The sequence below is a fragment of the Scedosporium apiospermum genome, assembly GCF_000732125.1.
Source record: "Scedosporium apiospermum strain IHEM 14462 chromosome Unknown SEQ_SAPIO_0165, whole genome shotgun sequence".
In the NCBI taxonomy this organism is placed as follows: domain Eukaryota; kingdom Fungi; phylum Ascomycota; class Sordariomycetes; order Microascales; family Microascaceae; genus Scedosporium; species Scedosporium apiospermum.
The window spans coordinates 493,243-521,070 of NW_015971866.1; the positions used below are offsets into that span (position 1 = coordinate 493,243).

Genomic DNA, 27,828 nt, shown 5'->3' on the forward strand with positions numbered 1-27,828 from the left:
ACACTCTCTTCCTATTCGCTCAGCTGCTCTTCCCCACACCACTCCACATCTTAGCTCCATCGGCATCACCCCGTGGGGGGGAAAGACTTGCGGGGATCATGTAGGTTAGGCCGTCTGTGGAGATTTTCCCCAGATGCTTCCCTCTCCCCGTTTTCCCCTCTGCAAGAAAAAAAAAAAAAGAAAAGAAAAGAAAGAAAGAACGGGTGATGGAGACCGTGGAGACGCCTGTCCATCGCCCTATGCAAAGGGAAAGGCCCAGTCGGAAGCGTGAGAAAGAATAACTGCACAAGCCATCTCCGCTACGACTCACATACCTCCTGTTTACTTCTCCAAAGCCAGGGGTCCATTGTCTATATTACGGCGTCCTTCTCGGGCCATTTTCCCCCCTCGGGACCTGTCTTCTTTCTCTTGTCTCAAGGAGTTCTGACAGGCCAGCAGCGAAAGCAAACATCTCTGGCTTTCCATTCGTGTCCTCAATATCCCTCCATTTTCATCTCTTCCTTGGACCATTTGGTACAAAAAAAAAAGGCTAGCCATGGATAGCGTAAAGAGATCTCCCTTTGCTCATTACTGGCATGCTATCAAGGAATCGCCGCCCGGTATATACAACCGGAGGCTTTTTCTTACGGTTTTGGTGTATGCCATCGCAGGAGCTCCTCGAGGTGAGACAACTAGAAACTCCGATGTGGAGTGTTTTTCTTTTTTTGTTGTTTTTTTTTTTTTTTCTCGGTCGGAAGAGGTACTGACAACAGAAGGTTGGGATGAGGGTTCCGCTTCTGCCATCACCCAGCTGAAGAGCTTCCAGAGGGAGTTCAAAATGACACCGGAACATGACAAGGAGACTCTCTCCAACATCATCTCCCTGGTCAACTTGACTGCGGGGATTGGGGCTCTACTGTCCTTTCTCCTGAACGACCGAATCGGCCGTCTATGGTCTTTAAGACTATATAGTAGTATCGTGGCCATCGGTACGCTTATTTCGACCTTCTCCTACGGGAAGGCTGGAGCTCTCTACGTCGGCAGGCTAGTTTCTGGACTAGGTATTGGTGCGCTCACGGTTACCGGTCCTATGTCTATTGTTGAGGTCGCCCCTCGTGTCACTCGTGGCCTTATGACTCTCTGGTTCAATATCGGTAGGATTTTTCATGTCGCTTCAATCCCTTCATTTTCTTTTTCAAGTTTCTAATCTTTTCCGTCTTCTTCTAGCTATGCTTCTCTGCCAGACAATCGGCATCGTAGTCGTGTACGGCTGCAGCGTTCATATCTCCCCCGAGAAAAATCTACAATGGCAAACCCCTTTTTTCGTCCAAGTCATCCCTCCGTTTTTCGCCGTCACCTTGTCCTTCCTTGTCGACGAATCCCCCCGTTGGCTCTGCTTAAGAGGCCGTTCCGAGGAGGCCCTCTCTGTCCTCGCGCGTCTTCGAGGCAACCCGGCCAATACAGACTTCGTCGCTGCCGAGTTCGATAGCATCCTCACCCCTATTCAGCTCGAGATCGCCGAGCACGGCAAGCCAACCCTCATGTCCGTTCTCCGCGAGACATTCACTGTGCGGTCCAACCTCCGCCGCGTGCAGCTGACCGTCGTGGCTTACATCCTTGCGCAAATGTCCGGCGCCAATTCCATTACCAATTACCTGCCCACCATCTTCGGTTACATCGGTGTGGATACGGACGAGGCCAAGATTTACTCGTCTAGTCTCTATGCCATGGCGAAACTTCTCTGCTGCGTCCTCGCTTCGCTCTTCTTCGTTGATGCCGTGGGCCGCCGCAAGTCTCTTTTCATCGGTATCACCGTCCAAATGCTCTGCCATACATATTTGGGCACTTTCCTCAATATCAGTGCCAAACGTGAAGTTGGCGCTGGCGCGTCAGATGCCGCTATTGGTGCCATTTACATCCACGCTTTCGGTTGGGCCGTCGGTCTCTACAGTCTTCCTTATCTCTTCGGCGCCGAGCTGTGGCCTAACCGAATTCGCTCGTTTGGCGGTGCTCTCTCCCAGTGCTTCCACTGGCTCTTCCTCTTCGCTATCACTAAGGCCACCCCGTCTATTCTAACGTCCATGGACAAGTGGGGTGCTTTCATCTTTTTCGCCACATGGTGCGTCATTGCACTCGTCTACGTCTTTATCATGGTTCCCGAGACGAGTGGACGTACTCTTGAGAGCATGGATAAACTGTTTGAGCACAGGTGGTATGAAATGCGTAAGCATGCCTACGAGACGAACCTGCCCGAATCTAAGGATATCGAGTAAGTTGAGCCTACACGTGTGTCGCGCCCCCTTCGTCTGATACTGATTCTAGCTGCGGAATATAGAATCGCCGAACATGTCGAGGACGAGACCCTTGAGAGAAAATGAATAGTTCATTGCCTCCTGGATCATGTCCGTAACAAATCAAAGTTCAGTTGCTCACGCTTGGTCCTGTTTCAAATCTAATTACATCGTTGCTATTCCTGCCTAGCGTTGGTCGGCTTGATTGAACAGGGCTGGAGGGGCTGGCTTCAAGCGACATGGTCTGAGGATTGAACTGTCAGAGGAATTTGAGACCTTAAGTAAATAACACAAAGAAGATTGTAAAGACATTACAGGAACTAGTTAGCTAAGAAGGGGGATTGTTGGCCCTGGGTTTCATTTCCTTTGCAAGAAAGATTAATTCAACTTCATCTAGTTCTTCGTTTAACCCATGGTACCAGGGGGTACTGAAGATTGACATAAACATGAAGGCGCTCTTGTCTATTCGTTTCCGTATCTACCTGTATGGTTGTACATGACTGTTTTTGTATGTTGCACTTCATTCATTCGCCAGATGAGTTGGCCCCATTATTCAAAGAGACGCCGTTTGCCTTGGCAAAGGAACCAAAATAACACATGTACTCATCATCACTGTCTACCTCGAAGTCGAAACGGCAGAGGTCCTCTTTGAAGGGGAACATGTATGTCGAAGTCACCCTATAGGTGCCATGGGCCACCGTCAGCTAAGGTTTATTAACGGGATCGTGTCAGGAGATGATAAATGGAGGCTGCACATAGTGCACACCCATAATAGGGGCCAGAAAGACGAGGATGAGAAGAGAAAAATGCTTATTGCTCACCAGTGATGTTCTTTACTCGCCTGGTACTCGTCTAGGGCGGCACGGTTCTCGTGAAAGCTTAACAACGCATACTCGAACCCCTTACTCCTTTCTATCGGGTCGGTTATGGACGGGCCTCCCACAATAAGCCGGTTGTCTTTCACGCAGGGCAGGTCCTTCAGCTTCTTTAACTCGCGCACGAAGGTATCTTTATGGGCCTGGGTAACGTCGGCCCTGAAGCGGAAGAATACTGACAAGATGCAAGGGAAACACGAGAAATTAGCGTTGATGCGTATGATTTTGAGAATCAGGGGGGCCTTACCCATGTGAACAATTGTCATTTTGGCTAGTATTTGCGGGAAAAGGGACAAATCGGAGAGGGAGAGGAAAGGAGGAAACAAAATTCCTAACTTGAGGTCGACATGCAGAGGAGTGTTGGGGGGCCCAACCATAGTTTAGCTAATGGCAAGCCTCCAGAGCACCGAGAGACCCTATCATAAGCATATAAACATCCATGTTTGTTTACAAAAACAACGAAGCTGTGGGGTAAGGTCTTAGAGGCGAACCAAATCTTCTGTTAGTACGGTGCGCTCAACTAAACTGCCATGGCGAGCGATAATCAGGGTCTGTCCGATTGGGTCGTGGCTGCATCGCATCATCGTCTCGTAGCCGAGTGGGGCAAAGTAAGAGAACGCCGACGGCGCGGAGCCGATTTGACAAGGCTCCAAATTCGGCTTTCCTCCGGTCAGACATAGCTCGCGGTCCGAGACGCTTACCGGGCTATACCGACATCGAGGGCATTTGAGCATGGCGATCTGCGAATAGTACAAGAATAATTTGGTGATGAGGATTGTGTAGGTTTGGAATACTTACATATAATGGAGCCGCTCACTTGGATCGTCTGAGATGTGTACTTGCCAATAAAAGATGCATAAGTAGACGAATTTATACAGGAATATAATGACGGAAAAGTCGAGAACGTTTTACGAAGATGGGCAGGTTGCCCTTGAGAGTGCCCTCCAGGGGATTATTGCCCTTCACCCCGGTCTACAGCTGCATAAGTCACAAAAAGGTTCGCTCCCAGATTGATTGAGCTTAACACAGTGTAATAGCTTCTAATGTTATGAGCAGTGATCTTCAGAAGGGACCACGGGAACAAGAGAATTTCTATACTTAGTGGAGGTTGGCACTGCCCATGAATATTGGTAATTGGATGTATTGTGCATTGACTGAAACCTCCTATGCATAGGAGGTGCCGGCCACGAACCATGCCACGCTGGCTTCGTTGGCACCAACATGCTTGACGCAGCGGTCAGCGGCGCAATCTTCGCATCCCCCAACGCAGGGCAGATCGAAACCGGCCTCAATCTCATCCAATCATCTCATGGGGTCCTTATTATCGTAAAAAACTACACCGGTGACAAGCTCAACTTTACGCTCGCGGCAGAGCGATTCGGTCTTGCGAGCGGCGTGCCCACCCGCCTTGTCGTCGTGGCGGACGACGTGGCTATTGGTCGGAGCAAGGCAGCCCGTGTCGGCCGTCGAGGGTTGGCGGGTACGGTGCTCGTTCATAAGATTGCGGGAGGTGCGTCAGCGGACGGTTTGGGCCTTGACGATGCTGCTGATTTGGTAGAATTTGTGACTCGGCATATGGGGACTATGGGCGTCGGACTCGATGGGTGTGACGTCCCAGGGAAAGCGTCTTCCGTGAGGCTTGGACCAGATGAGGTTCAATTAGGGATTGGGATTCATAATGAGCCGGGTAGCCGCAAGCTTAATCCCAAGCCGCCACCCAAGGAGCTGGTGGGGATACTTTTAGCCAACATCCTCAGCAGGGACGATAAGGAGCGCAACTACCTTGAAAGCTCGCCGCTAGACGGAAATCACAAGGTAGTCGTTCTTATCAACAACCTCGGAAGTTTGTCCAATCTCGAAATCGCCGCCCTGGTTGGAGAGACCTACACCCAGCTAACAGCGGACTACGGGATCACTCCGACTAGGATATACGCTGGGACATATCTTTCTGCGCTCAACGGCCCCGGATTCAGTATCACGATAATGGCACTCCCTATTGCCCATGAATATACGCGGAAGATTTTGAGATACCTCGACAGCCCAACAGATGCGCCCGCATGGGCGTCTTCCATTCCCACATCGACTTGGTCTCTACCTAGAGGGTCTGGCACCATCAACTCCGCCAAGGATGACGACTCCGCAGCGTGTTTAAACATTCCTAATGTTCCATGTGAGTGGCTCCTCGTATTTATGGACCTTTACTCGATAGCTAACAAAATCCTAGGCGACATGTCTCTTTTCGCCAGTATCATCGATTCTATACACTCTAAATTGATAGCTGAGGAACCCGAAATTACACGCCTAGATACCCTGATGGGTGATGGCGACTGCGGCACGACTCTCCTCGCCGGCATTGGTGCCATAAGTAAAGGTCTTCAGAACGGAACCGTCGAACCCTCGAGCCTGACCCACGGTATCATGTCCATAGCTGAGATTGTATCGCAGAGCATGGGTGGTACCTCAGGCGCGCTCTACGCCGTTTTCTTTACCGCGTTGTCTTCATCCCTCTGTGTGCAGCGTGCGGGTGACTTTCCATCTATTGTACGAGCGCTTGATGCAGCATTGAAGGCTCTGCAAGGGGTTACAGCCGCGAGAGTTGGTGATAGGACTATGATGGATTCTTTGATTCCATTCGTCAAAAGTCTTGTTGAGAATAGCGGTTGCGAGTGTGCTGCTGCCCTCGATGCGGCAGTCCTTGCCGCTAAGGAGGGTTGCAAGGGCACAGCCTCGATTAAAAGCCAGTTCGGGCGTAGCACTTATGTCTCTACCGAGGACTCGGGTGACACGACAGGAGGCTTAGTAGACCCAGGGGCTTGTGGTGTTGTTGCCATAGTTCAGGGTGTTCTTGAGGCAGTCAAAGGAGTAAATGATGAGGCAATTTAGATTAGTTTCAATGGCATCATGAAGCATTTTATCCAGAATGAAAGGGAGCGAGTTAATCCTCTTGAAGGTTGAACTCTTCCTAAAGACTTATTCATAACACCTAAACCTCTTGTATTAAAACAGAACCATAACCTCCTTACTCCACAGCGTCAGCATTCATCATCCAGTTGAGATCAAACCACCCGCTCACATCCTCAAGTTCGCTCTGGAAAAACTGGGACCAAAATGCATCGTCTCCATTTTCCCCGCCCAAAGGTACCACATTCCCACCGGCCACCTGCGCAGAGGGGTATTGCGGCCGTTCTACGGGCGGTTGCGCGTTTAGCGACGACTGGCCTGCCTCACCCTCTTCATTGCCGTTCCATAAGTTGTCAGTAGTCGCTCCTAATCTCCACGCGTTTACGGTGAGCTGGGCGAGTCTCTCAAACTTCACCAGCGCATCCGCAGCAACGCTCCACTTCTTGCCGAGGAACTGTAACAGCCTCGTGCAAGCCCCAATATGGCTCTCTAGCGCCTGTAGCGACGTCTCATTCCTTATTTCAGGCGACGTCCATAGGCAATACAAGAGCGTAATGCCGCTGATAAAGATGTTGTGGGCCACGAGCCACGTGTTTTGCAGCTTTGAAAATCGATTCAATTCGGCTGCAATGAGAATCGTCCGCACGGCACTCGAATAGCAAATCTTCCACGATGTAGCACCTGGTCTAGGTGTCGCTGGGGAAGGACGATGAAGCAGCATGATGCACTGGTGGTATTTGATTTCAAGGTTCGGCACGGTGCTGGCCATGGCAGAAGTCCGCCTCGTGCGCGACTTTACTACGCGGAACATTTCATCTAACAGGGCCTCGCAGCGGGTGTGGGCATTTTTCTGCCACTCTTCCGTGGCAATGAGCCAGGGAAATGCGCCGGGTTTATTATTAACACGGTAAAGCATGAGTTTCATTTCGGCGGCGAGTTGATCGATGCGGAAAGAGAATGATGCCGTCGTGTATGGCGTGATCTCGACACAGCTTCTCTTGCGCGGGTACTCGTGGCTGTCATATGAGTCTCGGTTCGTTTGATTCTCGTCAAAATTTGCCAAATCTTCGGCACCTGGAAACTCAATGTCTATCGCTTCGTCGCGCAGGGTCAATGGCCGGCCCAGCACGACGGCTAGAGTTCGTTCCAGAGAGTATGCCGACCAAAAGATCCCGCGTCTCACGTTTTTGTAAATCTGGAGCTTCTCTCCATCCGAACCTTCTCCCTTTGAGGAAGGCCCATCGATCCATCTCCTTTGGATGCCGAGGTCCAGACAGGCGGCAATAATGTTAGATGTTAAGAACCATGCATTTGGCCCGTCCACGAAGCTGAGGCTGCACAGCGTCAATAGAAGCATAGTTTGCAAGCCTTCAGTGCTATCATGCAGTGATAGGCCATCGATTCCTGAGATCGCCGAGGCAAGATACCTCTCGGAGGAGAAGTCGACTGATAAGCGGGTCTCCAGGGTACTTGCACCGAGTGCGATGACCAGCAAGAGTTGGACCGAGTGGATCGGAGATAACGCTTTACCGAAGTCGGCCAGTTGTAGAGTGGAGAGGGCGTAAGGATCCCCCAACTGTCGCGAGAAGACGTGATTAACCCGTTCTAGGATTGTCTCTTCGTCCAGAAACGGATATAAAGGCTGATAAGCGTCGAAGTAGGCGTCGACAAAGTGTTTCAGATCCACATCAAATCTCCAGTCCTGAGGGAAAGGTTCGGGTCGTAGATGTCCAGTAGCAGCAATCCCCCCACCGGGGGTTGTCGGGTTCGTGTTGGATAAACCATGCGCGTGAGGGAATGCGGACAGAATGAGACGAGCAAAAGGTACGCCGGAGGATGGGCCAAGATATTTCGGCTCAGTGGAGTTGGCGAGGGACAGAAGTCCTACTTCATGGGCCAGAGGTTCAGAGGGTTTGATCTGGCTAGTCGAGGCTGCGGTGCTGTGGGGCGTCGTTGTTTCACCCTGGGGTGTTGTCGTGGTACTAGATGATCGTTGCTGCTGATCGCGCGGGTCCGGATTTCCCGCATCTCGAGTAATTGGGGAGGTGGAGCCCGGCTGCCATGACCTTTGAGGAGAGGCACCCCTGGTAGAATAGGATGGGCTAGGTGGCTGCACCGGTAGCACGTTTATGGACTGCTGCGATTGCTCTGCTGCAAGCGGAAGCAGAGGCGGAGGCGGAGGCGGAGGTGGAGACGGAGGTGGAAGGGGAGGCGGCGGTTGGGACGACGCCTCACGAAGACTACCCTCAAGCGACCAGACTCGCGATTCTAGCTGTCGGATGTACCCAATAGTCTCCTGGTCCGGCACCTGCCCTAACCGAACACATGGCTTACCAGCCTTTCTGCAATTCTTGCATGACGGATGTGTATCATCACATCTAATCTTTTGGTTGCGGCATCGGGTGCAAGCCGTGCCCTTTTTCCGCCCCGGTGCTTGCGGCCTTGGCTCGGTCGACATCACAGAAAATGATGGAGGTCATCAGCCAAGGCGAAGTTGATAGGAGAATATGCGGCGCATGGAGCTAAGTGTGTCGGCTTAATTGCGGCTGACCCTTAGAATCGGAGATCGATGGGATATGTGTGGGGGAGAGTGAGGTGGAAAATCGGGAAAAGGGCCGATACATACAGTATTAAAGTGGGAATATCACTGGTTGTTGCGGAAAACTTTAAACCTGCAGTTTCAGGCTGTCGGCATCTCCCCGATGTGTCTCCACTTCCATGGCGCTCGGTGATACGCTACGGGGAAATTCCGACGCTGCTTTAGGCCTAGATCGATCTCCAGGAGTTGGAGTTCGCCGGCAGCTCTATATCAGAGTAAAACTCCCGGTCTTGAAGCTGGCGTTTGCATGCAGTAAATTGAGCTGTATCATCTGTTTTCGGTTTATTTGTCACCGCTGTAGGACTCGTCATGGCTTCGCAATCCCGTTACTACGCCCAGCCGTCCAAGGCCATCCGATTTGCCGAGTCCTTGCTTGTCAGAGCGGGCCTCACCAAAGACCATGCCAACTTAATGGCACACTGCTTGGCGCAAGCCGATACACGTGGAGTGGTATGCAGTGATCTCGATTTAACCATTATGGCAGGCCTCAAGAGAGCTGGCGTTACTCACATACTTCTGCAGGATACCCATGGCTTGGCAAGGCTCCAACAATACATGAAGCGCGTGTCCAGCGGTCTAGTCAATGCGAGACCCAACCTCCAAATTTCCGAAAAGACCCCGGTCGCCGCCCACCTGGACGGCGACAACGGCTTCGGTTTTATCGTCGCTTCAACGGCGATGAAGGACGCCATCCGCCGCGCCCAGACCTACGGCATTGGCATCGTGACTGTCAGCCACTCTAATCACTTTGGCATGGCCGCCACCTACGTCCTGCAAGCGCTGGAAGCCGGCATGATTTCTCTGGTGTTTACCAATTCGGCGAAGCAGATGCCTCCCTTTGGCGGCAAGGAGACGTTGTTAGGTATTTCGCCGTTTGCAGCCGGTGCGCCAAGTGGGAAAGAGGTCCCATATATTCTGGACATGGCGCCGTCGGTAGTCGCGAAGGGCAAAATCAGAAAGGCGGCGCGAAGGGGGGAGAAGATTCCGCTCGGGTGGGCCTACGACAAGGATGGAAAGCCTACCGAGGACGCCGAGGCTGCGCTAGACGGGAGCATGGCGCCCATCGGGGGGCCCAAGGGATCTGGCATCGCCATCCTTATGGACATCATGTCCGGTGTGCTTTCCGGAGCGGAATATGGAGGTCAAGTAGGCGATCAGTATAAGGAGTCCCGACCGCAGAATGTAGGACACTGCTTCATCGCTATCAAGCCGGACGTGTTCATCAGTCCTGAACAGTTCCGGGCGCGCATGGATACATTGGTGCAGCGCGTCCACGGCGTTCAGCCGGCGGATGGATTTAGTGAGGTTCTGTTCCCGGGCGAGCCGGAGCACCGGATCGCGCTTGACCGTATGTCCAAGGGTATCCCATACGCCGAGGCAGAGAGGGCGATGTTTGATGATTTGTCCAAGGAGTATGGTTGTGAGCCGTTGGCATTGAGCACTTCGCCGCTAGAATAGTAGAAACGGCCGAGCTACAATGTAAAAAAGTATCTTACTTTAGCCCCTGAGATAATACCGAGATACCGATTCGGCTCGAAAATATCGAACAAAACAATTAAGCCGTGATTCTCAGTGGGCTTTACGGGCCTACCCTCTGATTCAATAATAGATCTCCACTGAGTCTATGTATACACACCAGCCACCACCCGCTAAATCGAATTCGAAGGCAAGCTATCGGCTTTGTTCCGATATGGCCCGCTCCATATATAGGTCTCTCATACAGCGGGCGCAGTGCCACAGGAGCTGCTCTACCAAAAAGATCATTGATTGTTTGGAGGTTCCCATACTGAGAAAGCATACATCCTTTGCACAGACCTAGCCGACCTGGGGAAGCCGGACCAGTAGGCACTTTGGCCGCCTGTCCTTCGGAACAAATTTCGCAGAATATTGAAACCAACATGGCGTCCTTCCCGCAAAATAATAGAACCTTCCAAATCTTGGAAGCTGCTCGGCAGGGTGGCCACGCCATCGGAGCATTCAACTGGTAAGCACTCACTACTTTATCCTGATCGTTATTCAAACTAACACAATGATAGCTACAACGAAGACGGAGTAATAGCCGTCATCCGTGCCGCTGAGCAATGCAAGTCCCCTGCTATAATACAGCTCTTTCCCTGGACAATGGCGTTCCAGGGGCCCGCATTCTGCAAATACGTTGTCGAAGCTGCGCACACAGCCAAGGTACCGGTCGCTGTCCACCTAGACCACTGTATCGAGCCTGAAGATGTCGAGCTCGCGCTTACCCTCCCGTTCGACTCCATTATGATTGATGCGTCGATCAAGGATCCAGAGGAGAACATCGCACAATGCAAGAGGATTGTGCAAATTGCGAATGCTAAGGGAATAACCGTGGAGGCTGAGATGGGTCGGATCAATGGCGGGGAGGATGGGCTGCCGGCGGTGGATTTAGAGAATATTCTAACAGATCCAAAGGCTGCGGGAGATTTTGTTACAGAGACGGGGGTTCAGTTTTTGGCGCCGTCCTTTGGGAACATTCATGGTAATTACGGACCTGGAGGGCCAGAGAAATACTGGAGACTGCCATTGTAGGTGTTTTTTAAGCTGTTAGAGGAGGAACGAAAGAAAGAAAGAAAAAGGCCATGGACTAGTAGCGAAAGGCTAACATTGACATAGGCTAGAACAAGTCCGGGACGTAGTTCCCGAGATTCCTCTTGTCCTCCATGGCACCCACCAGGTCAGCCCAGAGCTCTTCGTGGCCGCCCGCAGGGCTGGAATGACCAAGATCAACCTAAACCGAACAGTGCGGGACGACTACACCGCTTTTATGGCGGATAATTCGGGAAAGCTCGAACTCACCGAGCTGAAGACCAAAGCGGTTGAAGTGTACACGAAATCCATCGCCGGGGCTATGGAGAGCTTCTTGGGTTCGGCAGGAAAGGTCTCTTGAATTAATTTGCCACATGTACCGGGTGGCTATGCTATCGAGAGATGAGGAGTTCGAGACATAAGGCACCATTATCCAAGGCCGTTTCGTCACCAACACTCAATTCAGGAATCATACGGATACAAATACTATCGAACTTGCATAACATCAGTCCTGCCACCGGCGCTTCTGAAGCTCAGATCCGAAATTCAGTAAGAACTTGCAAAGATACACAGAGGCAGCGTGGCAATCGTAGTAGAACCCACGCCGGCGGATATATAGGGAGACTCCGTGGCCTGAGATGGGTCTGGCAGTCTATAATCTCACCCTCCCGGTTCCGGTCAATGCTGTGCAGGAGAGCACTTGTTGATACCAAGGTCGTTCCCTTCATATACCTGTAGTCCGTGAGTAATGGGGAGAACTCGATAGCCCGCTCTTGCGCTACGTTGCAGAGTCTGATGTTAGGTCCACAAACTCTTCAAACGCGCGCCCATCCACCTCCATGCCATAGAGGCTGTAGACCGTCATTCTGTCGCTTGCATGAATGGTTTCCGTCTCCGTCACCTCGCCTTCGATCGTCGATGCCAGCAGGATCGTTCTCCCACGAGCCAACTGGTGGTGAGTAAGCTCCAAAATGGACCGAGTAACGGCAGTGGGGAAGGTCGAGTCCTCCCAGCCGCTGCCTATGGCAATCAGCCTGTCCAAGAAGCCGTCAATGATGATCATATCCTTTGGCTCATTGCACTGGCATGCGGCTTGGAAGAGCATCGAGCCGATTCCCCGCCTGTAGGAATTCCGGTTCGCGCAGTTGGCCACTCGAAGCCCCAGCGCGATGCGCGAGAGCATCAGCACCCACGGGCCAATCGGTCGACAGGCCGGGGGAGGGAAGGGCTGCTGGCCGCCGAGGAGTCGTCGCAAGGGAGCGTCGTTGCAAGGGAGCGTCGTCGCATACGAGGCGGCAGAAAACATAGTCGGCCGCCTCCATGGCTTGTTCGTGACTCTCAAAGTATATCGGCTCAATGTCCCCGAGTATCTCCATCTGGGCCGTCGACAGGACATCGACGGTACCCTCGCCGAGCTCGCTCAGCGGAAGTCCCCGCGGAGGCTTGCGGGCGTGGAAACGCGCCGACAGGGACCCCAATTCCTCGAGCAACTTGCCACACGCTGCGGAAATGTCCGCGTCAGTTACCTCCCAGCTTTGCGCAGGAAGGTAATCAGGCCTTACCACCTGCCAAGTCTGGTCGATGAGTTTGCCCAGCAACGTGCTTCAATATTGGCCGAGAGCTGGCGATGCCAGGTAGGAGTTTTGAACTGCACTTAGGCACTTCGAGCTTGTGGTGGGTCCTGAATATCAACTGCCCAATGCTCTTCAGATAGCGCCGCAGTCCTTCGAAGGTACCCATCTCCATCTCCACGAACGAAAGGAGAAGATTGGTGGCAACGAGCACGTCCACTCCCTGGACCACTTCCCTCCTTGCAAGGGAAAGAGCCGTGCCTGTATACTGGAGAGCGCTGATTTTGTGGGTGTGGTTGGGAGCCCATGGGGATGAGGCCGGGTTCCGAGAACTCTTCATGAAAATCCCCTGGAGATTTGCCATATTGGCCGGCCGAGAGCCATAGCTGCATACAGGGCGACATCCGTGCCCTTCGCGATGTCCTGCAACGCTTCAAGATTGGATGGTAGGATATGAAATACGTGGTTGGTGAAGTGGGATAAGTACATCCGATCCTCGGTTGTCAGTTGCAGGCACGGGAGGCTAGAATGTACTTGGTGTCTAAAGTGAAATTCTCCCAAAGCTTGCGGATCACAGCGACACAACAGTCGGCTCGAGGGCGGTGCCTGGAAAGTCGCTGTCTATGGAATCCATTCGACGGTCGTAGCCGGGCTCGAGCGGATGGGCAGACCGCTTTGGGATATGGAAGAGCCAGCGGATGCCGTGATGAGAGCCTCCTCTGGGGTCGCGTTTCGCTGCGGATCTCGTGGGGCGAATCGATCCATCACGGGAACTCCGGCTGTGTTTGACTCCGAAACTGGAGACTTTCGGGCTACCTTATCGTTCCATCTTGCTTGGCTTTCTAGTATCAGGGGTACAGCCTTGGTCTCGAAATTGCCAATTCCTCCACTCGTCTGTTGGCTCTCCTCGTGGACTGGTCGATCCCTCTTGACACGGTGGACCTTGTATGCGGCCCAGCTCGATGCGTCGCAGACCTTGCTGACATCTGTCACTCAGACCATGCTTCTTACATCAAGCCAAAAAGTTTCAACGTCCCCTCTGCTTGGAAGGGTGGGATATGTCCACCACCTTGATTACTATACCCAACCAGCTGGGTGCCATCTCCGTATATGATCTTCGTCCAGCCCTGGGTAGGCGTGTTCGTTTCGTTCTTCGTCCAGGCTAGACCCAGCACATTGCTCCACTGATCCAACTGCTGCTGTAGGAGAATAATCGGCACAACCGGTTCCGCGGTGCCATGGGCTATGAGCATTCTCGTACGGTTACCTTCGTAACCGGGGTAAGACTTCCTTGCAATGTCGCCCCACTCCTGAGCCGTGTAGGTCTTCTGGCCTCGGTAACAGCTCGGGTCTGAAGTGAAGGGTGTTGATTCCGGCGACCCGGCCCAGCAGCCTGCGGGTGTGCCGGCATAGCTTGCGCCGGTGTTGAACACGTCCGGATACGTAGCTGCCAGTACATTGGTTTCCATGGCGCCTGCGGAACCGCCAAATGAGAACACCTTCGTTGCGTCGCCATTGTATTCCTTTATTGCCCAGTTAACCGTGTTCGCGAGGCCTTCTGAATCGCCGCCGCCACCGCGGACAAGTGACGCATCTGAATGGTAGTCCCAGCAGTGAGACATACGTTCGGTGGTGGGGAAATAGCATCACGAAGCCAGTAATCGGCGAGATTGGTGCTCCGATACCATCCTGCACCGGTCCCTCCACATGGATGCAGCTAGGGGGCAATGGTACTTAGTAGGACCGCTTGAGGTTGAAGATATTGAATGCCGGGGGCACTTACACCGAGAAGGACCGCCGGTTTAGATGCGAGCTGGGCTGGGATATAGACCTGAAGCTGGGCAATCTTAGACGGATTGGGACCCCAGTCCGAAATACTTTGGAGACCTGCAGCGCAGGCTGTAGTGTACAGGCCAATGGCCATCACAAGGCCGTATATGAGGCTCGTAAACGATAGCATTTCCAGTTCGATAGTGAGACGAAAAACGGTGAAGTCTGCTCCTTGACGGATGCTGAAGAGCGAGCCGAGATGAAGGCGCAGGGTTAGGGTCAAATAGCGGTCCACCGAACACGGAGCTGGAGTATGAAGTTTTGGTCGAAGCACGTCTGTATGAGCAGATGATGAAGCAACACTCGACAAAGACTACTCCTATGGACGCGTCTTATATATGTGAGTCCCGGACTAGGAAAGCGGCAGCGCGGAATACTACCCTTTCTCAGCCATACGTCAGACCCCATTCCAGAAGAATCTATTCCCGAGGGCTGGCAGGAGAACCCAACTCGGCCAGCCGAAGTAATCCGTTGGCCCGAAAGACTTTGGGAAGGAATGACATGAGTGATCATCTCAGCCGTCAGGTAGAGTATAGCACATTACAGTCGACTGCAACTGCTCCAGAAACAATCCAAATGGGCAGAGAGAATTTAGTTGGAAGGTGGTCTCGAGACGCTCCTAACCAACTTGAGTGGTCTGTTGTTCCTGGTAATTGGCCCATCCCCAAGCAACTTGGAATGACGGGCACTAAACCCAATCTGGTGTCAATCACCGCCGGCTGTTTCGCCAACCTGAGACCCTAATGCTTTAAATGACGCGCATTTCGAGGATTCCGAATCCCCGCATTGCTCGTCTGCGATTTTCCTGGCTAATACTCTCAGTATCCATTACTGACCAAGCGGTGTGGGAGTTTTCTTGAAGCATCCAGCGCCTTCGTTGAATCAAATTCGACGGCGTCCTCCGCGCAGTGGGTCTGGGACTCTGGGGTACATCCCTCCTTGTGAATCGGACAACCAAAGGCACGCAGGAAAGTCATCAGATTCTACAAACAAGCTGGGTGGGTTGTTGGCTTCGAAGTGTGAGATAATATAGTTGAATCCATGCCTAGTTTTACGCGCTATGTACGAAATCCTGAGTACGTAATTATAGAGAAATCGCAACACCCTCGAGAGGCGATTGACGACGGTACGTAGGTTATCTTGCGCATTCAGCAGCACACGACTTTAAGGCGCAAGATACACTCAGTGAACGACGAAATCTAGATACATTGTTTTTCAACTAGGTTCTATCACTATTCGAGGTGAAAGAAAGCCTACACCTTGAGGAACGGGTCATCCAAGTACCAAACTGGATTCCCGTCCTCCTCGGTCTCAACCACGGTGTATCCGTTTCCGAAGTATTGGTAACGGTTACCGCTTCGATAAATGATCTCGAAATCTTCATAACGAGGCGTCTTTAGAGCCTCAAAATAGTGGAGGCGCGAGCCGGGCCAGATGGCGGTCACCGGCCCATTCTTTTTGCCATTTTTAAACCACGAACTGCATCGAGCGGACCAGACCAATCGGCGCATGAGGGTATGAGTATGCTGGAAGAAGTCACGCACGCATTCCGGCTTGGGACTGATGGCCTTGATATTCTCCCGCTGCATCTTGTCGATGACCTGGAAGATGTACCGCGTATGCCATTCGATGATAGGAAGAAATGAGGAATGGCTTGCGGGACCGTTGGGGCCGAGCACCACTGATTTACGTTAGTTAGAGGGGCAGGAAGAAATTGGGAAGGGTCTGCGAAGGTACGCATCAGGGTTCTTGGAAGTGCTCACAAAAGAAGTTCGGGTAGTCGTCAACCATAATCGATAGGTATCCCCGAGGAAAGTCGCCAAATCTTTCTTTCAGGGGCAGACCGCCTCGTCCGATTACTTCATATGGCGGCGCAAAAGATGCGTCAAATCCTGTTGCACAGATGACGACATCAACGCTATGTTCGTGGCCATTATCATCGATAACACCGGTTTCGGTAAATCGTGCGACGGAGGAAGTGACAACTTGGACGTTTTCCTTCGTAAGTGACTCGAGGTAGCCCGATCCCGGAGTCATGCGGCGGCAACCTAGTGCGAAGTGTGGGACGAGATGCTGTGCCAAGGGCTCGTTATTGAGCTGCTGCTTCATCTGCTCTGTGATCATGCTTCGAGTTTGATCCTGGTCCTGACTGAAGGAATGATTCTAAAGGTACGGTTAGGATGCGAATGGTAGCAGCTGTGGAAAAAGAAGAGATAACCTTACCAATGTGAACCTCTTGTTCAATTCACCCTCAAGATCCCGGCAATACTTGTCGTACTCTTCGGAGTTTTCTTTGAATGATTTGATCTGTTCTTCAGTATCTAAGCCCGTATGCTAGTCAGAATAGATAAAGAAATTCGCGGGCTAGGAATCTTTGCCGTCGAGTACAACGATACGGATGTAATATTGCTCACACTTGAAGTTGGTTCCGCCGGGACCTGCGAACTTGACGCCAAATCCCATCGTAATCCAAACCGGAGATCGCAGAAACGCAACCAGCTTTCCGACGGCTGAGTTCCATTCGCAGTATTAGCTATCAGCTCATTATCAAATCATGGTCGCCGCGGCATCAGCGGGAACCGTTAGACATACTTGGCTGGATGCTCGGAATGATCTGTACTGCCGACGAACCTCCGCCGACAACGGCCACTGTCTTTCCAGATAGATCATAGTCTACATCCCAGTTGGCGCTGTGCATCAGTTTGCCTTTGAAAATGTCTATCCCTGGGATGTTAGGATACTTCCAGGAGCTGTTGGTCCCGTGTTAGTTCCTTGGTAATTTATGTAGATAAAACGCTACCCAAATCAGGTGACAGGGGACTTACTTGAGGACACCGGTCCCATTGATCAGGATATCACACTCATCAGTGATTTCGCCTCCGTCGGGCGCAGTAATTGAGAGTTTCCATAGCCCGGCCTCTTCATCCCACCGGGCCGACTTGACACGGTGAGAGAACTTTATGTATTTCTCCAAATCGTACTTGACTGCCACGTCCTTGAAGTATTTCCAGATTTCGGGACTCGGTGAGTAATAGTGGGACCACTCCGGGTTTCGCGCCCAGGCGAATTGGCTACGGGAAGAAGAAAAGGACCCTCGTGGTTAGCAAATGTCGAAATATTATTGTCATCACGTTTCTGAATTGGGGAGAACCCAGGGCCGAGACTCTCGCCGCTGATTTTGGGCGACTAAAGATGGGCTGCCGAGGTAGGATGACTCCCAGACAAGGCGAAGGAAGGGCCATAAACCAAGGAGAGCATAAGGAGCCTTGAACATACTAGCTGTGACTGGGGATGTCACAAGTGCACCCTGGGTATCGGTTCTCGAGCCAGGTACCCCCTATATCGGCGTTCTTTTCGTATATCTGCAGTGTCACGTTCTGCAGCAATCTCTTGGACTTGTAGGCAACTTCCAACCCAGTTGCCCCGGCGCCGACACAAATGACCCGAAGAGCGCGTTTCTTGAATATGGGCTCTTCGGTAATGGTGTAATTACCAAATCTGCGGTTATACCACTCGTTGTCGTGCTCAAACTCAGAGAGAGCCTTTTCGAGGGCTTCCGGGTCGGGGCCGAAGGAAGAGGCGGGCACGGTCGATGGTGACATGGTAGGCAGGATGATAATAGATGGTAGATCAAAACCCTGTTTTTGAAGGAATGGAGTTTGGTTCGGGAGGGGAGATTGAAATGGAATGATAGCTCAAATGCACCTTGAATAAAACCCCCAAGAACAAGATCACCCGCATACATATTTCGCAACCCGTATTATAGTCTCCGAGGAGCAAGCAGATACTAGTTAAGTGACATACATCCTCTTTTACGCGAAGGGTCTGAAGTCTAGTCTTCAGCCGCGGCTCAGGAGGGAGCAGGAACCGTCGAATCCAAGTCCGGCATACACAGGTACACGCAAATGTTCTCAGCGGAAGTTCTCCACCCTTTGCTTTCTTTTACCGAAATGGGGCTGCACTGAGGATCGATGCTACATTGCTGCTTTCGGAGATTCAACACTGCGCTCAACGTTCCGAGCCAGACTGAAGACGGAAAACTGCCTTGGAAGAAGCTAACGTGAATTTCATCATGAGACTCGGCCAGAAATCACGGGTATGGAGTGTGTTGTTTCCACGGGCAGGGACAACCTTGAATCTACTGTAGCAGTTGCGAAGCGTTGGCATTGCTAGACTCTTTGGATATATTGTGACAGATAATACTGTGGAATGGCTATGGGCCCTCGTCTGCTCAATACAAGCGTAAAGTGTGAAGTGCCAAGGGCGATGTATCCGACTGGACCGAAGCCGCCCCATCGAGCCAATCAGGATCTGTTTTCATCCGCGGATAGTTCGGGTTCAGGAGTGTTTTGATCCGACAGGGTCAGGTCTTCCCCGCAAGTTTCTTCGGTTGTCAATCGTCATTCTAACATCCATTTACCGACCATCACTAGTTCATGCTAGCGCGTTCGTCTTCCCCGCACTCCCCCACACTTTCTGGGTATGGGGTAAGGAAGGTGTTTGGTGACATTGCAGAGAACCAGCTTTCACCAAGAAGTCAAAGCTTCTTGACATCAGTACAGACATGTAGCGACCGGAACTAGTGTAGTGTAGTGTCTAAGTCACGCCTTGGGTCTATTGCCTTCTCTGGTCTAGGCGCCCAGCGCGCACTGGGATGCGCTGCACCCATATTGGTCTTGCTGACCCTGAGTTCCTTTGGAGATTTCTTCCCTTCTTTGCCCCTGATAGCCCATACCATCTTGAAATTTTGCAATCAGCCACAACGGTTATATCCAATACGCCAGTGACAAGATGGTATCGACGCGTGTTACACCGTCGGAATCCCCATCCGATTGTACGGGAATAATACTGGCCAATTCGAATTCGTGCAGATCGCCTGAACCGATTTTAGATGGGAACCGGGTAGAGACTCACCGCCGAGCGAGGAAGCGTGCCGCACTTGCCTGCCAATCCTGTCGCGAAAGAAAAGTTCGATGTAATGTCGTCCACTCCGGGCCACCCTGCATCAATTGTGTGGAAGACGGCACTCCATGCCGGATCGTCCCTCGCGGCAGAGGCATACAACGGTTAAGGTAAGGATAGGACCGATTTCATTGTTTCCGCATGAGAGCGGTGTCTGAGCGGGATGTATTCACATATTTCCTCCGTACAGATTGGCCAAGATCCTGACCGAAGGGAATCAATCGAGCGGTTCCTCGTCAATATCAGCCGTTACAACCAGACCAGACATCCGCGTTCCAAATGGGGACGGGGTAGAGGGCCAATCGCCACTTGATGGAACGGCAACCAAACCGGTAGCCTCGACGGAACCTTGGACCCCCGAGTCCATTCCGGGAGCTCAATTCCAAGACGATACTTCGCCTTCCTCAAGCTGCCAAATTGAAACCGCAAGTACCACAGGAGACGCCGAGTCACTAGAAGGTCAACAAGACGACCCGGCTCCCGGGGCCGTCTATTCGGCCATTCTTGACCATACAGATCGTGGCGAATCGGACGGAATAATCTATGTCGGTATGTTTCAATGATGAGGCCTCTGTAACTCTGCAACGCCGTTATCACTTGAAAATTTCCCCACATGCTGCCGCATATATTCTTACATTTTCGCGTCCTAGGGGAGCCGCAAGGGCTCGCTATGGTGGTTGATATTTGCGAACCGAACCGGGAAGCTCCGCGACGACATTATGTTGTGCCCCGTGCAGCGACGAAGGCTATTTCGGCACGCGATTTTGCAACGTTACAAGACAAGGGATGCTTCTTGCTACCAAACGAAGATACTCGATGTCGCCTGCTTCAAAGTTTCTTCCATCATGTCCATCCGTTCATGCCCATCATTGACGTTCGCGACTTTCTCACTCGGTACAATACGGGTGGGCCGAAGAAGGTCAACCTCCTCCTTTTCTGGAGCATCCTCTTTGCGGGTGTCAACGTAAGGTTGCCATGTTTGTGCCTCTGTACCCCTGTGAAACGGGCCCCTTTTGGGAGTTGTTGTTTCCGGCTTTTCTTCCCTAACAGAGTTTGTGCATTATAGTTCCTCGACGACGAATCAATTCAGAAGGCGGGATTTCAATCCCGCAAAATGATGAAGCAATCATTCTATAAGCGTGCAAAGGTGAGCGGGTTTCCGACCAAATTACGCTATCCCAGAAACCTTCAGACTAAACATTCCTCTCTCAAGGCTCTATATGATGCGGATTACGAAAAGGACAAGATTCCGTTGATTCAGTCCGTCATACTTCTTTCATTCTGGCTGGCCGAGGAGGACGATAGAGAGGGATCTTGGCAATGGCACGGCATCGCAATCAGCCTCAGCCAGAGCATCGGCTTACACCGCAACCCCATCAGCACGAATACGACGGTCTCGAGAATCAATTTTAACGATCAACCGCTATCCAACGAACAGTACCGCTTATGGCGACTCATATGGTGGATGTGTTATGTTCGGGACGCATGGCTATCGTTTGGTATGGGTCGCCCAATGCGCATTCATCTCGATGACTGCGACATGCCAATGCCCACCGCCTCCGATGTGCGAGCGCTATACGATGGTTTGCAGCCTAAGGAAGCCGAGAGCTACTTGCCAAATGATACAAGCCACGCCCTTCCAAAAATGTGGCAGGGTTTCTTTGAGTTGAGTCTTTGCCTTGGTCAGATATTGCGGACACACTATCGCGTAAGGAAAGTTGCGTCAGAAGACCCTCCTGGGCCACCAATTGCGATCCTCATTGAGAGGGATCGCAAGGAGCTGGTAAAGTGTCGCGCAAACTTTCCAAGCGAGGAGGAATTTGAGAACCGTGTTCTTCTGGCTCACTTGTACCACCTCTGTATCTACTACGAGTGAGTTCAGTTCCGTCTCCTGCTATTTGCTTGCTCCTGGCTATTTGGCAATCGGTTTCCGTGCGCCATGGCGTTGGTTGTCTCTGACAATTGCTATCGAAGGGCGGCGACGATTGGCCTTCACCGGCCATACATTACTCGGAGTGGCGACAAGATCTTCATTGAAGAGGCCTGGCGTCTCCGAGCCACAAGACGAGCCAAGTCAGCAGCGTCTAATATCAACAGCATACTGAACAAGAGCATTGCATCACAGACTGTTGACATCTGCCATCCAATGATGTACGCACCCGAACCATTGACAATTCCGCAACCTTACCCGTAAATGCGGGATGGGGACCGACGTATGGTCTCCCTAGATTGTGCTAATGCCATGATCGTTTTAGGGTTACGGCACTTATACCTGCATTGCAGATAAACCTCCTCTGCTCCATCTCCAGCGACGCTTTAACGCGTTCAGTCGGTCGACTGCAGCTTGACATCTGCATGCTTGTCCTATCAGAACTTCGAAAGACGTATTGGGCGGCGGATTTCATATACTCCTTATTCGCCAAGGCGAGGGCAAAACTTCTAGCCTCTGGGGCGTGGGACTCGGTACCATCTAGCAACACTTCGCGAACTAGTGCGGCCGTCGCAGACACAAGGCCTCCAATAGGGCGCCGAGGAAATGCCACCGATCCACCGCAGTTGACAAGAAGAGAACTAGGTGTGGGGGCCTCAGGCACGTCAGCTACTCCCGTGGCAGATTCTAGTCCTCTTGACGTTGTCCACGGAGCTCCTTCCCAAGCGAGGGTACCCGCATCCGATCTGAGACAAGAACAAGTGACATGTAACGAGGGAGGCTATCTCGGGGACACGGAGATGCAGGAAGATCAAAGCGACCTCATGCAATTTGCAATAATGGATATCTTCCCGGCGGGTCTAGATTTCACAGCCTGCACCAACCCGTATGGTGGAACACTCGGGCTTCCAATCACGCTACCCAGCATAGCATCGTAAGTCCCCGCCATCCGATCTTAAATTCTCAATGCAGAAACGGGCGCTAATAGAGGAATGAGAAAAGCCGTGCCACTACTGAGACTCGAGATGATCTGGCTCAACTATGTGACACTGATCTGAACGTTTATTTGGATGGTGAAGAGTTTAGTGACCTCCTCTTCTAATGAAGTGTCACATTCTCCGTTTCCACTGTTCCACTTATTGTATTTTATTGCATGTTGGAGGGCATTTAAGATGGCAGATATTTAATATATCTCGGCAACGGAAACGTTCTTGTAGTAGGATCTCTTTCTGAGTCGCAATCGATAGAGATACCCCGTCTTTTTTGGAGAATCAGGTCGTAGTAGCGACGTAGCTTTCTGAATTCGATGCCGTTCTCAACTTAATTATGTATAAGCTGCTTGAAACTATGCTTCGTACAACTCTGATATTTTCCCATATACTTCATAGCCGTTCTACCTCCGACTATGCCGCAAATGCTGGTGGACCCGACGTCCAGGGACCACCACTCCTGGAGCGTCCGTGGCGCGCCGAGACCGATCCGTTCGACGCGATGCCAAGCCCCTGCGAGATCATCGACCAGTCAGTCCAACAGAACCCGGTATCACCAAATCTTCTCAACGCCTACACCGCTTCACTGACCTACGACAAGTAATCATCCTAAATTCGGACCTTTCCACGAAACATACATACTTATATGTTCAATATACTTAGCGTCAAACCCCGATGTTGAATAAAACACATGGCGATCTCAACACATATTGTGTCGCCCACCATCAAGGGGCATCTTGACTCCGGTAATAAAATTAGACGCGGAACTGCAAAAGAAAACCGTGGCTCCTTTGAAGTCATCTGGATAACCCCACCGAGCCGACGGGCTTCCTGAGACCACCATTCGATCAAATTCGGGCTCCTTCTCAACATACTTCTGGGTAAGAGGAGTGAGGATCCAACTGTTCCAAGTTTATTAGTTGTCGAACGCCGGCGGGAAAGAAAATAACCGGCTTTAGACATACCTCGGACACAAGCAGTTAACCTGTATGTTATGTTGAGCCCACTCGTTCGCAAAAGCAGAGGTAAACTGGTTCACGGCACCCTTCGCACCAGCATAGGCCGAAATGTTCTTAAATGCCCGGAGTGCTGCCAGCGACGAGACGTTCAGGATCTTGCCACCTTTACCGCGGGCGATCATGCGCCGCCCTACCTCCTGTGTCATGACATAGGTGGCAGTCATGTCGACCTTGAAGATGCGTTCGCGGAATTCATCGTCCACTTCCAGCGCGGGCCTGTGGCCGCTGACACCGGCACAGTTGACAAGAATGTCGATGGTCCGGCTATCTCTTTCAGCAATTTCTGCTACGGTTTTCCGAATAGAGTCCACCTCCGTCAAGTCGCAGTCGTAGACGCTCGTCTCTACTGGCAGCTTGGCGAGTGCGTCCTTTGTGATTGTCTCCGGGTCGTTGGGAATCTGAATGATTATGATGTTTGCACCCGCTTCGGCAAGCGCGATGGCCATGCAGCTGCCAATGCCACTGTTTGCGCCGGTGATTACGGCATTCTTTCCGTCAAGACGGAATAGGTCGAGTACTGGAAGAGCCGGAGTTCTCGCTGCCATAATAGCTACTGGGATCAAGTTTGTCGGGAAGCGCTAGTTGCAGTATGCTTGGCGGGTTTCGTATTCTTGATGGCATCGGACACTTCCTTGAAGAATTGAAGGGGATGCATTCGAATAAAACTTCCCAATATACCTGTTGATTATCTGTCGGGCCGCTCCCATTCTTAATTACCTGCTCGCCGATAGATCGATGCAAACGATGCGTTTAGCCGACTAGTACTCGCGTTAGGTTTCAATATTACCATCACTATTCTCCGACCCGCGGCTCGGCAAACTCGGGACAGACTAGCGCAGGAATATGCACATCATACATCGTGGAGCCTCCGACTTCTAGCCCCGTCTAGGAGTAATTAACTCGTAGAGTTTAGGCTTACATGTATGCATATGCCGCATCTACCCCGGAATCCTGATAATACGTACTTACCGGTGGTTTGGTTCCAGTAGAGATCCGGCAACAAGTCTCCCCATTGGTCGGGCTGGATTGGTTAGCACTGACACCGGAGACCAGCCTTCATCCGGGAAACACATGTAGAACAGAAGAGCTTTCTTAGTACCCTTACTCCAAAGACTGGGCGTACATGGGTGTAGTAGAGGAAATTATGAGGTGCGCCTGGTTTAAAACGAACGCTATTGTCTTGGCTTGTTGAAATACACGCTATGATATATATACCCGACTCGTAGTCAAAGATTAATCGTGTAGTTACGTCGCGGTATGGGCTGTGGGATTGAACAGGTCTAAGGGCCTTCTTCGAGATGGAGAACGCCGTAACGGGAAAGGGGAATGAAGTCTGTAATAGAAATGTCGAACCATACGTAAAAAATGTATTGATACTAAATCCTGGGTGTGACGAACAAGGAAATCAAGGAATTGATATCGAAGCATCCTTTACAGTGGAGACTGGGAATGGTTTCGTAGGACCTCATCTTTTCCATGCATGCCCTTCCAATTCTCTGCCCATACTTCTAGAGCAGTCGTTTCCAGAAGAGCTTCTTCGATACGAACGGTAGTCACTAGTCGATTCGTGCTTACTGACTGCGCAGCGTATCGTAGAGTATGGACGAGTTTGGTATCAAATGACGTATCGAAAGCCTTCCACACCCTCAAGAGTGGAAACGCGCCCCTCGTCGGCGAGCTTGTTCATATGCTTGAAGTAAAACGTCATGAAAGTAATCAGACAGATATTTGCCATTTGCATGGCAATCGTCGCCCTGGTTCCAATAGGAGACGATATCAGTAACCTACTTCTTATTTAACGCAAGTGAGGGCAAGTCAGGTTCCTTACCACATGCCTGGCAAGTACATTGGGGCATCCTGGGACCGGAAGATAGTACCACCCAAGACACCTCCAATAGCACCGGCTGAGATAATGACCGCAGTGGTTACGCCACGCTTATTGAGGTTGGGTGTGTTGTTTGTGGCGTACGTGAGGGTTGCAGGACTATGCCATGCGCACATGTTTGTTAGAACGCCCACCGTTGGTTGTGTAGAGCATTTTTGGCTTGGTTACTTACACGTTTGACTGTCCTCCATAAGTTCCCAAGAACACTCTACGAAAGCAGTCAGCTTCTTTTTTTTTTTTTTTTTTTTTTTTTTATATGAAGGAAGAGAATAGCACCAGGAGTCTTACCCGAATAGCCTAGCTCCAACAGGCTTGGCATATAGAATTAATAGAAGGCCAACCATACTATTGCGGGATACCCCATTAGTCTGTTGTGCATCGCCAATTCAAGCAGCTGTCCAATATAATAGAGGAGGAGACGCCTAGATCCAACTAAACGGAGACTCACGCGCAGATTGCTTGGAATGTGATAAGACTAATGACGAAGTGTGAGTGGAGCGAACGCCTGCAATGAGATTTTCTTCGGCTAAGGAGACTTACGGCCATCGTAGTCGATACTTGTCAGACAGATAAGCTCCCGCAATGGACATGATGATGCAGAATGCCTAGGGCCCCAATCAGTATGCGTATGATTACCTCTTTGATCTGAGCTTCAATAATTGTGCATCCCCGGTGCACTTACCCAAGGAGGCGATGTCAACAGCAGAGTGGTTGAATAGTCGAAGCCCATGCCATCAGATATAATGATGGGCGAGAAGAATGCCACGGAGTAGATGCTCGAGTTGCTCATCATGTAAAGAAGTGAGCTATCCAAATTAATCAAAGGGCTCTACCAGGGGCTTTGGGGATATGAAGCGATTGAGAGGGTTTTTGACGTACTATACGAGGAGTTTCCAGTCCAATATATAATGCCATGCCTCGCTTCCGGTGACATGGCGATATTCGCCATGATCACCGTCAAGTTTGAGGCGCTTGCTTGCAATATGGCGCTGACGGGTGGTGAGCCACTTCGATTTCTCGGGGACTATTGCGATATCCACGTAAGATTGTGTGAAAAGGCTATTTGGGGTGAATGGAAGAGGAGACATCAGGGGTGGGGAAGACACTAACAGTCCCCTAGCAAGAAGAAGGCCGCCGCTCCCCCAACAACCGTCAAAATGCCTTCAATAATGTAAATCCATCTCCAGCCACGAGAGAAAATACCGTCGCCGACACTGATGCGAGAGAAGGCATACGCAAGCTGTTTTCAAGCAAACAAGAGTGTCAGCCTATACTTCCAGCTTGTAGATATGAGGTTGGGATCTGGAATAACGCACAATCCCCCCAAATGCATTTCCGATCATGGCTACCATGATATAGATGGTTATTTTCCGGGCCATCTCAAACTTCGTATACCAAGAGGATAGAATGAAAACGGCACCGGGCATCACTAGATCGGGCGTTATTAGTGGGTTATTCTGTGACAGTTTGCAATCTGCAGGCGGCGGATATCATGGTTTCACCAATGGAATCGGGGAGGAATGCTTACATCCTGCCTCAAAAAGCCCCAGTAGCACCCGGCAAGCCACGATGGCCGTCCAATGGCGAGCGAAGCCCATACCAAGAACGGAGAGGCCCCACGCGGTAATCAGGAAAGCGAGCCATACCCTGGCCCCGATGCGACGAATGATTAAGTTGGACGGGACTTCAAAAATACCGTATGTGATGAAGAATACTAGCAAAGCAATAGAGTATCGGCTACCTAGAATACCAATGGGGCACGTCAAGTGCAGACAGTCAGTGTGCCTGGTGCGTCGAACAGCTGGGGAGAAAGTGGGATAGTGCGCACTTTTCTTCATTTGCAGATCATCACCCATGCCAATTACATAGGCAGAAGAGATATTGGTACGGTCTATCAGCGAGAGCCCTAGCACTATGCATAGCATAGGGAGCAGACGCCAGTCGATCCGACGGCTAAGAAAAAGAATGGTTTTGTTAGAAACTCTCCCATAGTGAATCGCGCCCCCTCGGTTTTGGTTTGCGCTCTTTGTGTCTTCATACAGCCCCAAATGAGGCATAATATATAACGTTTTCCGACCTCGTGGAAGGTGTCACTTACACGAGGACCTTTTCCTCCTTGTCAGTCCAGTCACGCCCGCCGTTCTCAACCTTCTCTCCGGAAACATCCACGGCCTCTAGATCGCCAGTGGTTTCTATCTGGATGTCTTCCGGAATAGAGGTCTTCTTTGGCTCTTGGGTCGCCATCGTCAGAGTGATGAGCAGTCACGAAACGCGTACTGTGTTCTCCTGTGTGTAGTGTACAGTAGGCTATCGGGGAAGAAGAGGTTCGGGCGAAGCAACGACAGGCACGCATAAACAAAACAAATATACTCGACGAGACTATTCCGTCCAACCAAGTTTGAGCAAAGGAAAGATGATGAAACGAACACTCGATAATATCAAGATACTGC

The 27,828-nt window shown here is 51.3% G+C and overlaps 10 protein-coding genes across 10 annotated transcripts; 4 read left to right on the plus strand and 6 right to left on the minus strand.

Moving 5' to 3' along the window:
• Positions 1-817: 817 nt before the first annotated feature.
• On the plus strand, positions 818-2,357 carry SAPIO_CDS10314 (MFS quinate transporter; the record flags this gene model as incomplete). The annotated part of the gene is made up of 3 exons (XM_016783920.1): positions 818-1,133; positions 1,207-2,248; positions 2,315-2,357. 3 exons carry the CDS (start codon positions 818-820, stop codon positions 2,355-2,357), a joined length of 1,401 nt encoding a protein of 466 aa, XP_016638761.1.
• Positions 2,358-2,794: 437 nt separating this feature from the next.
• Positions 2,795-3,411, minus strand: SAPIO_CDS10315 (uncharacterized protein; the record flags this gene model as incomplete). Its single annotated transcript, XM_016783921.1, has 3 exons — positions 2,795-2,948; positions 3,092-3,320; positions 3,393-3,411. 3 exons carry the CDS (start codon positions 3,409-3,411, stop codon positions 2,795-2,797), a joined length of 402 nt encoding a protein of 133 aa, XP_016638762.1.
• Positions 3,412-4,030: 619 nt separating this feature from the next.
• Positions 4,031-6,028, plus strand: SAPIO_CDS10316 (Dihydroxyacetone kinase; the record flags this gene model as incomplete). Its single annotated transcript, XM_016783922.1, has 3 exons — positions 4,031-4,142; positions 4,320-5,315; positions 5,370-6,028. The coding sequence occupies 3 exons, from the start codon at positions 4,031-4,033 to the stop codon at positions 6,026-6,028; spliced, it is 1,767 nt and encodes a 588-aa protein (XP_016638763.1).
• Positions 6,029-6,164: 136 nt separating this feature from the next.
• SAPIO_CDS10317 (uncharacterized protein) lies at positions 6,165-8,403 on the minus strand (the record flags this gene model as incomplete). Its single annotated transcript, XM_016783923.1, has 2 exons — positions 6,165-8,286; positions 8,381-8,403. 2 exons carry the CDS (start codon positions 8,401-8,403, stop codon positions 6,165-6,167), a joined length of 2,145 nt encoding a protein of 714 aa, XP_016638764.1.
• Positions 8,404-8,954: 551 nt separating this feature from the next.
• Positions 8,955-11,553, plus strand: SAPIO_CDS10318 (uncharacterized protein; the record flags this gene model as incomplete). The annotated part of the gene is made up of 6 exons (XM_016783924.1): positions 8,955-9,095; positions 9,168-10,065; positions 10,459-10,486; positions 10,570-10,629; positions 10,682-11,191; positions 11,280-11,553. 6 exons carry the CDS (start codon positions 8,955-8,957, stop codon positions 11,551-11,553), a joined length of 1,911 nt encoding a protein of 636 aa, XP_016638765.1.
• A 417-nt stretch (positions 11,554-11,970) lies between these two features.
• On the minus strand, positions 11,971-13,127 carry SAPIO_CDS10319 (uncharacterized protein; the record flags this gene model as incomplete). Its single annotated transcript, XM_016783925.1, has 3 exons — positions 11,971-12,273; positions 12,386-12,693; positions 12,755-13,127. 3 exons carry the CDS (start codon positions 13,125-13,127, stop codon positions 11,971-11,973), a joined length of 984 nt encoding a protein of 327 aa, XP_016638766.1.
• A 257-nt stretch (positions 13,128-13,384) lies between these two features.
• On the minus strand, positions 13,385-14,385 carry SAPIO_CDS10320 (uncharacterized protein; the record flags this gene model as incomplete). The annotated part of the gene is made up of 2 exons (XM_016783926.1): positions 13,385-13,742; positions 13,847-14,385. The coding sequence occupies 2 exons, from the start codon at positions 14,383-14,385 to the stop codon at positions 13,385-13,387; spliced, it is 897 nt and encodes a 298-aa protein (XP_016638767.1).
• Positions 14,386-15,846: 1,461 nt separating this feature from the next.
• On the minus strand, positions 15,847-18,195 carry SAPIO_CDS10321 (uncharacterized protein; the record flags this gene model as incomplete). Its single annotated transcript, XM_016783927.1, has 7 exons — positions 15,847-16,274; positions 16,357-16,756; positions 16,817-16,900; positions 16,982-17,103; positions 17,186-17,343; positions 17,419-17,664; positions 17,870-18,195. The coding sequence occupies 7 exons, from the start codon at positions 18,193-18,195 to the stop codon at positions 15,847-15,849; spliced, it is 1,764 nt and encodes a 587-aa protein (XP_016638768.1).
• A 2,474-nt stretch (positions 18,196-20,669) lies between these two features.
• Positions 20,670-23,078, plus strand: SAPIO_CDS10322 (uncharacterized protein; the record flags this gene model as incomplete). The annotated part of the gene is made up of 5 exons (XM_016783928.1): positions 20,670-20,702; positions 20,769-21,427; positions 21,530-21,706; positions 21,811-22,419; positions 22,874-23,078. 5 exons carry the CDS (start codon positions 20,670-20,672, stop codon positions 23,076-23,078), a joined length of 1,683 nt encoding a protein of 560 aa, XP_016638769.1.
• A 351-nt stretch (positions 23,079-23,429) lies between these two features.
• Positions 23,430-27,622, minus strand: SAPIO_CDS10323 (uncharacterized protein; the record flags this gene model as incomplete). Its single annotated transcript, XM_016783929.1, has 11 exons — positions 23,430-24,046; positions 24,463-24,514; positions 25,136-25,247; positions 25,322-25,477; positions 25,919-25,983; positions 26,061-26,184; positions 26,258-26,402; positions 26,489-26,618; positions 26,695-26,807; positions 27,207-27,331; positions 27,477-27,622. 11 exons carry the CDS (start codon positions 27,620-27,622, stop codon positions 23,430-23,432), a joined length of 1,785 nt encoding a protein of 594 aa, XP_016638770.1.
• Between the last annotated feature and the right edge of the window lie 206 nt (positions 27,623-27,828).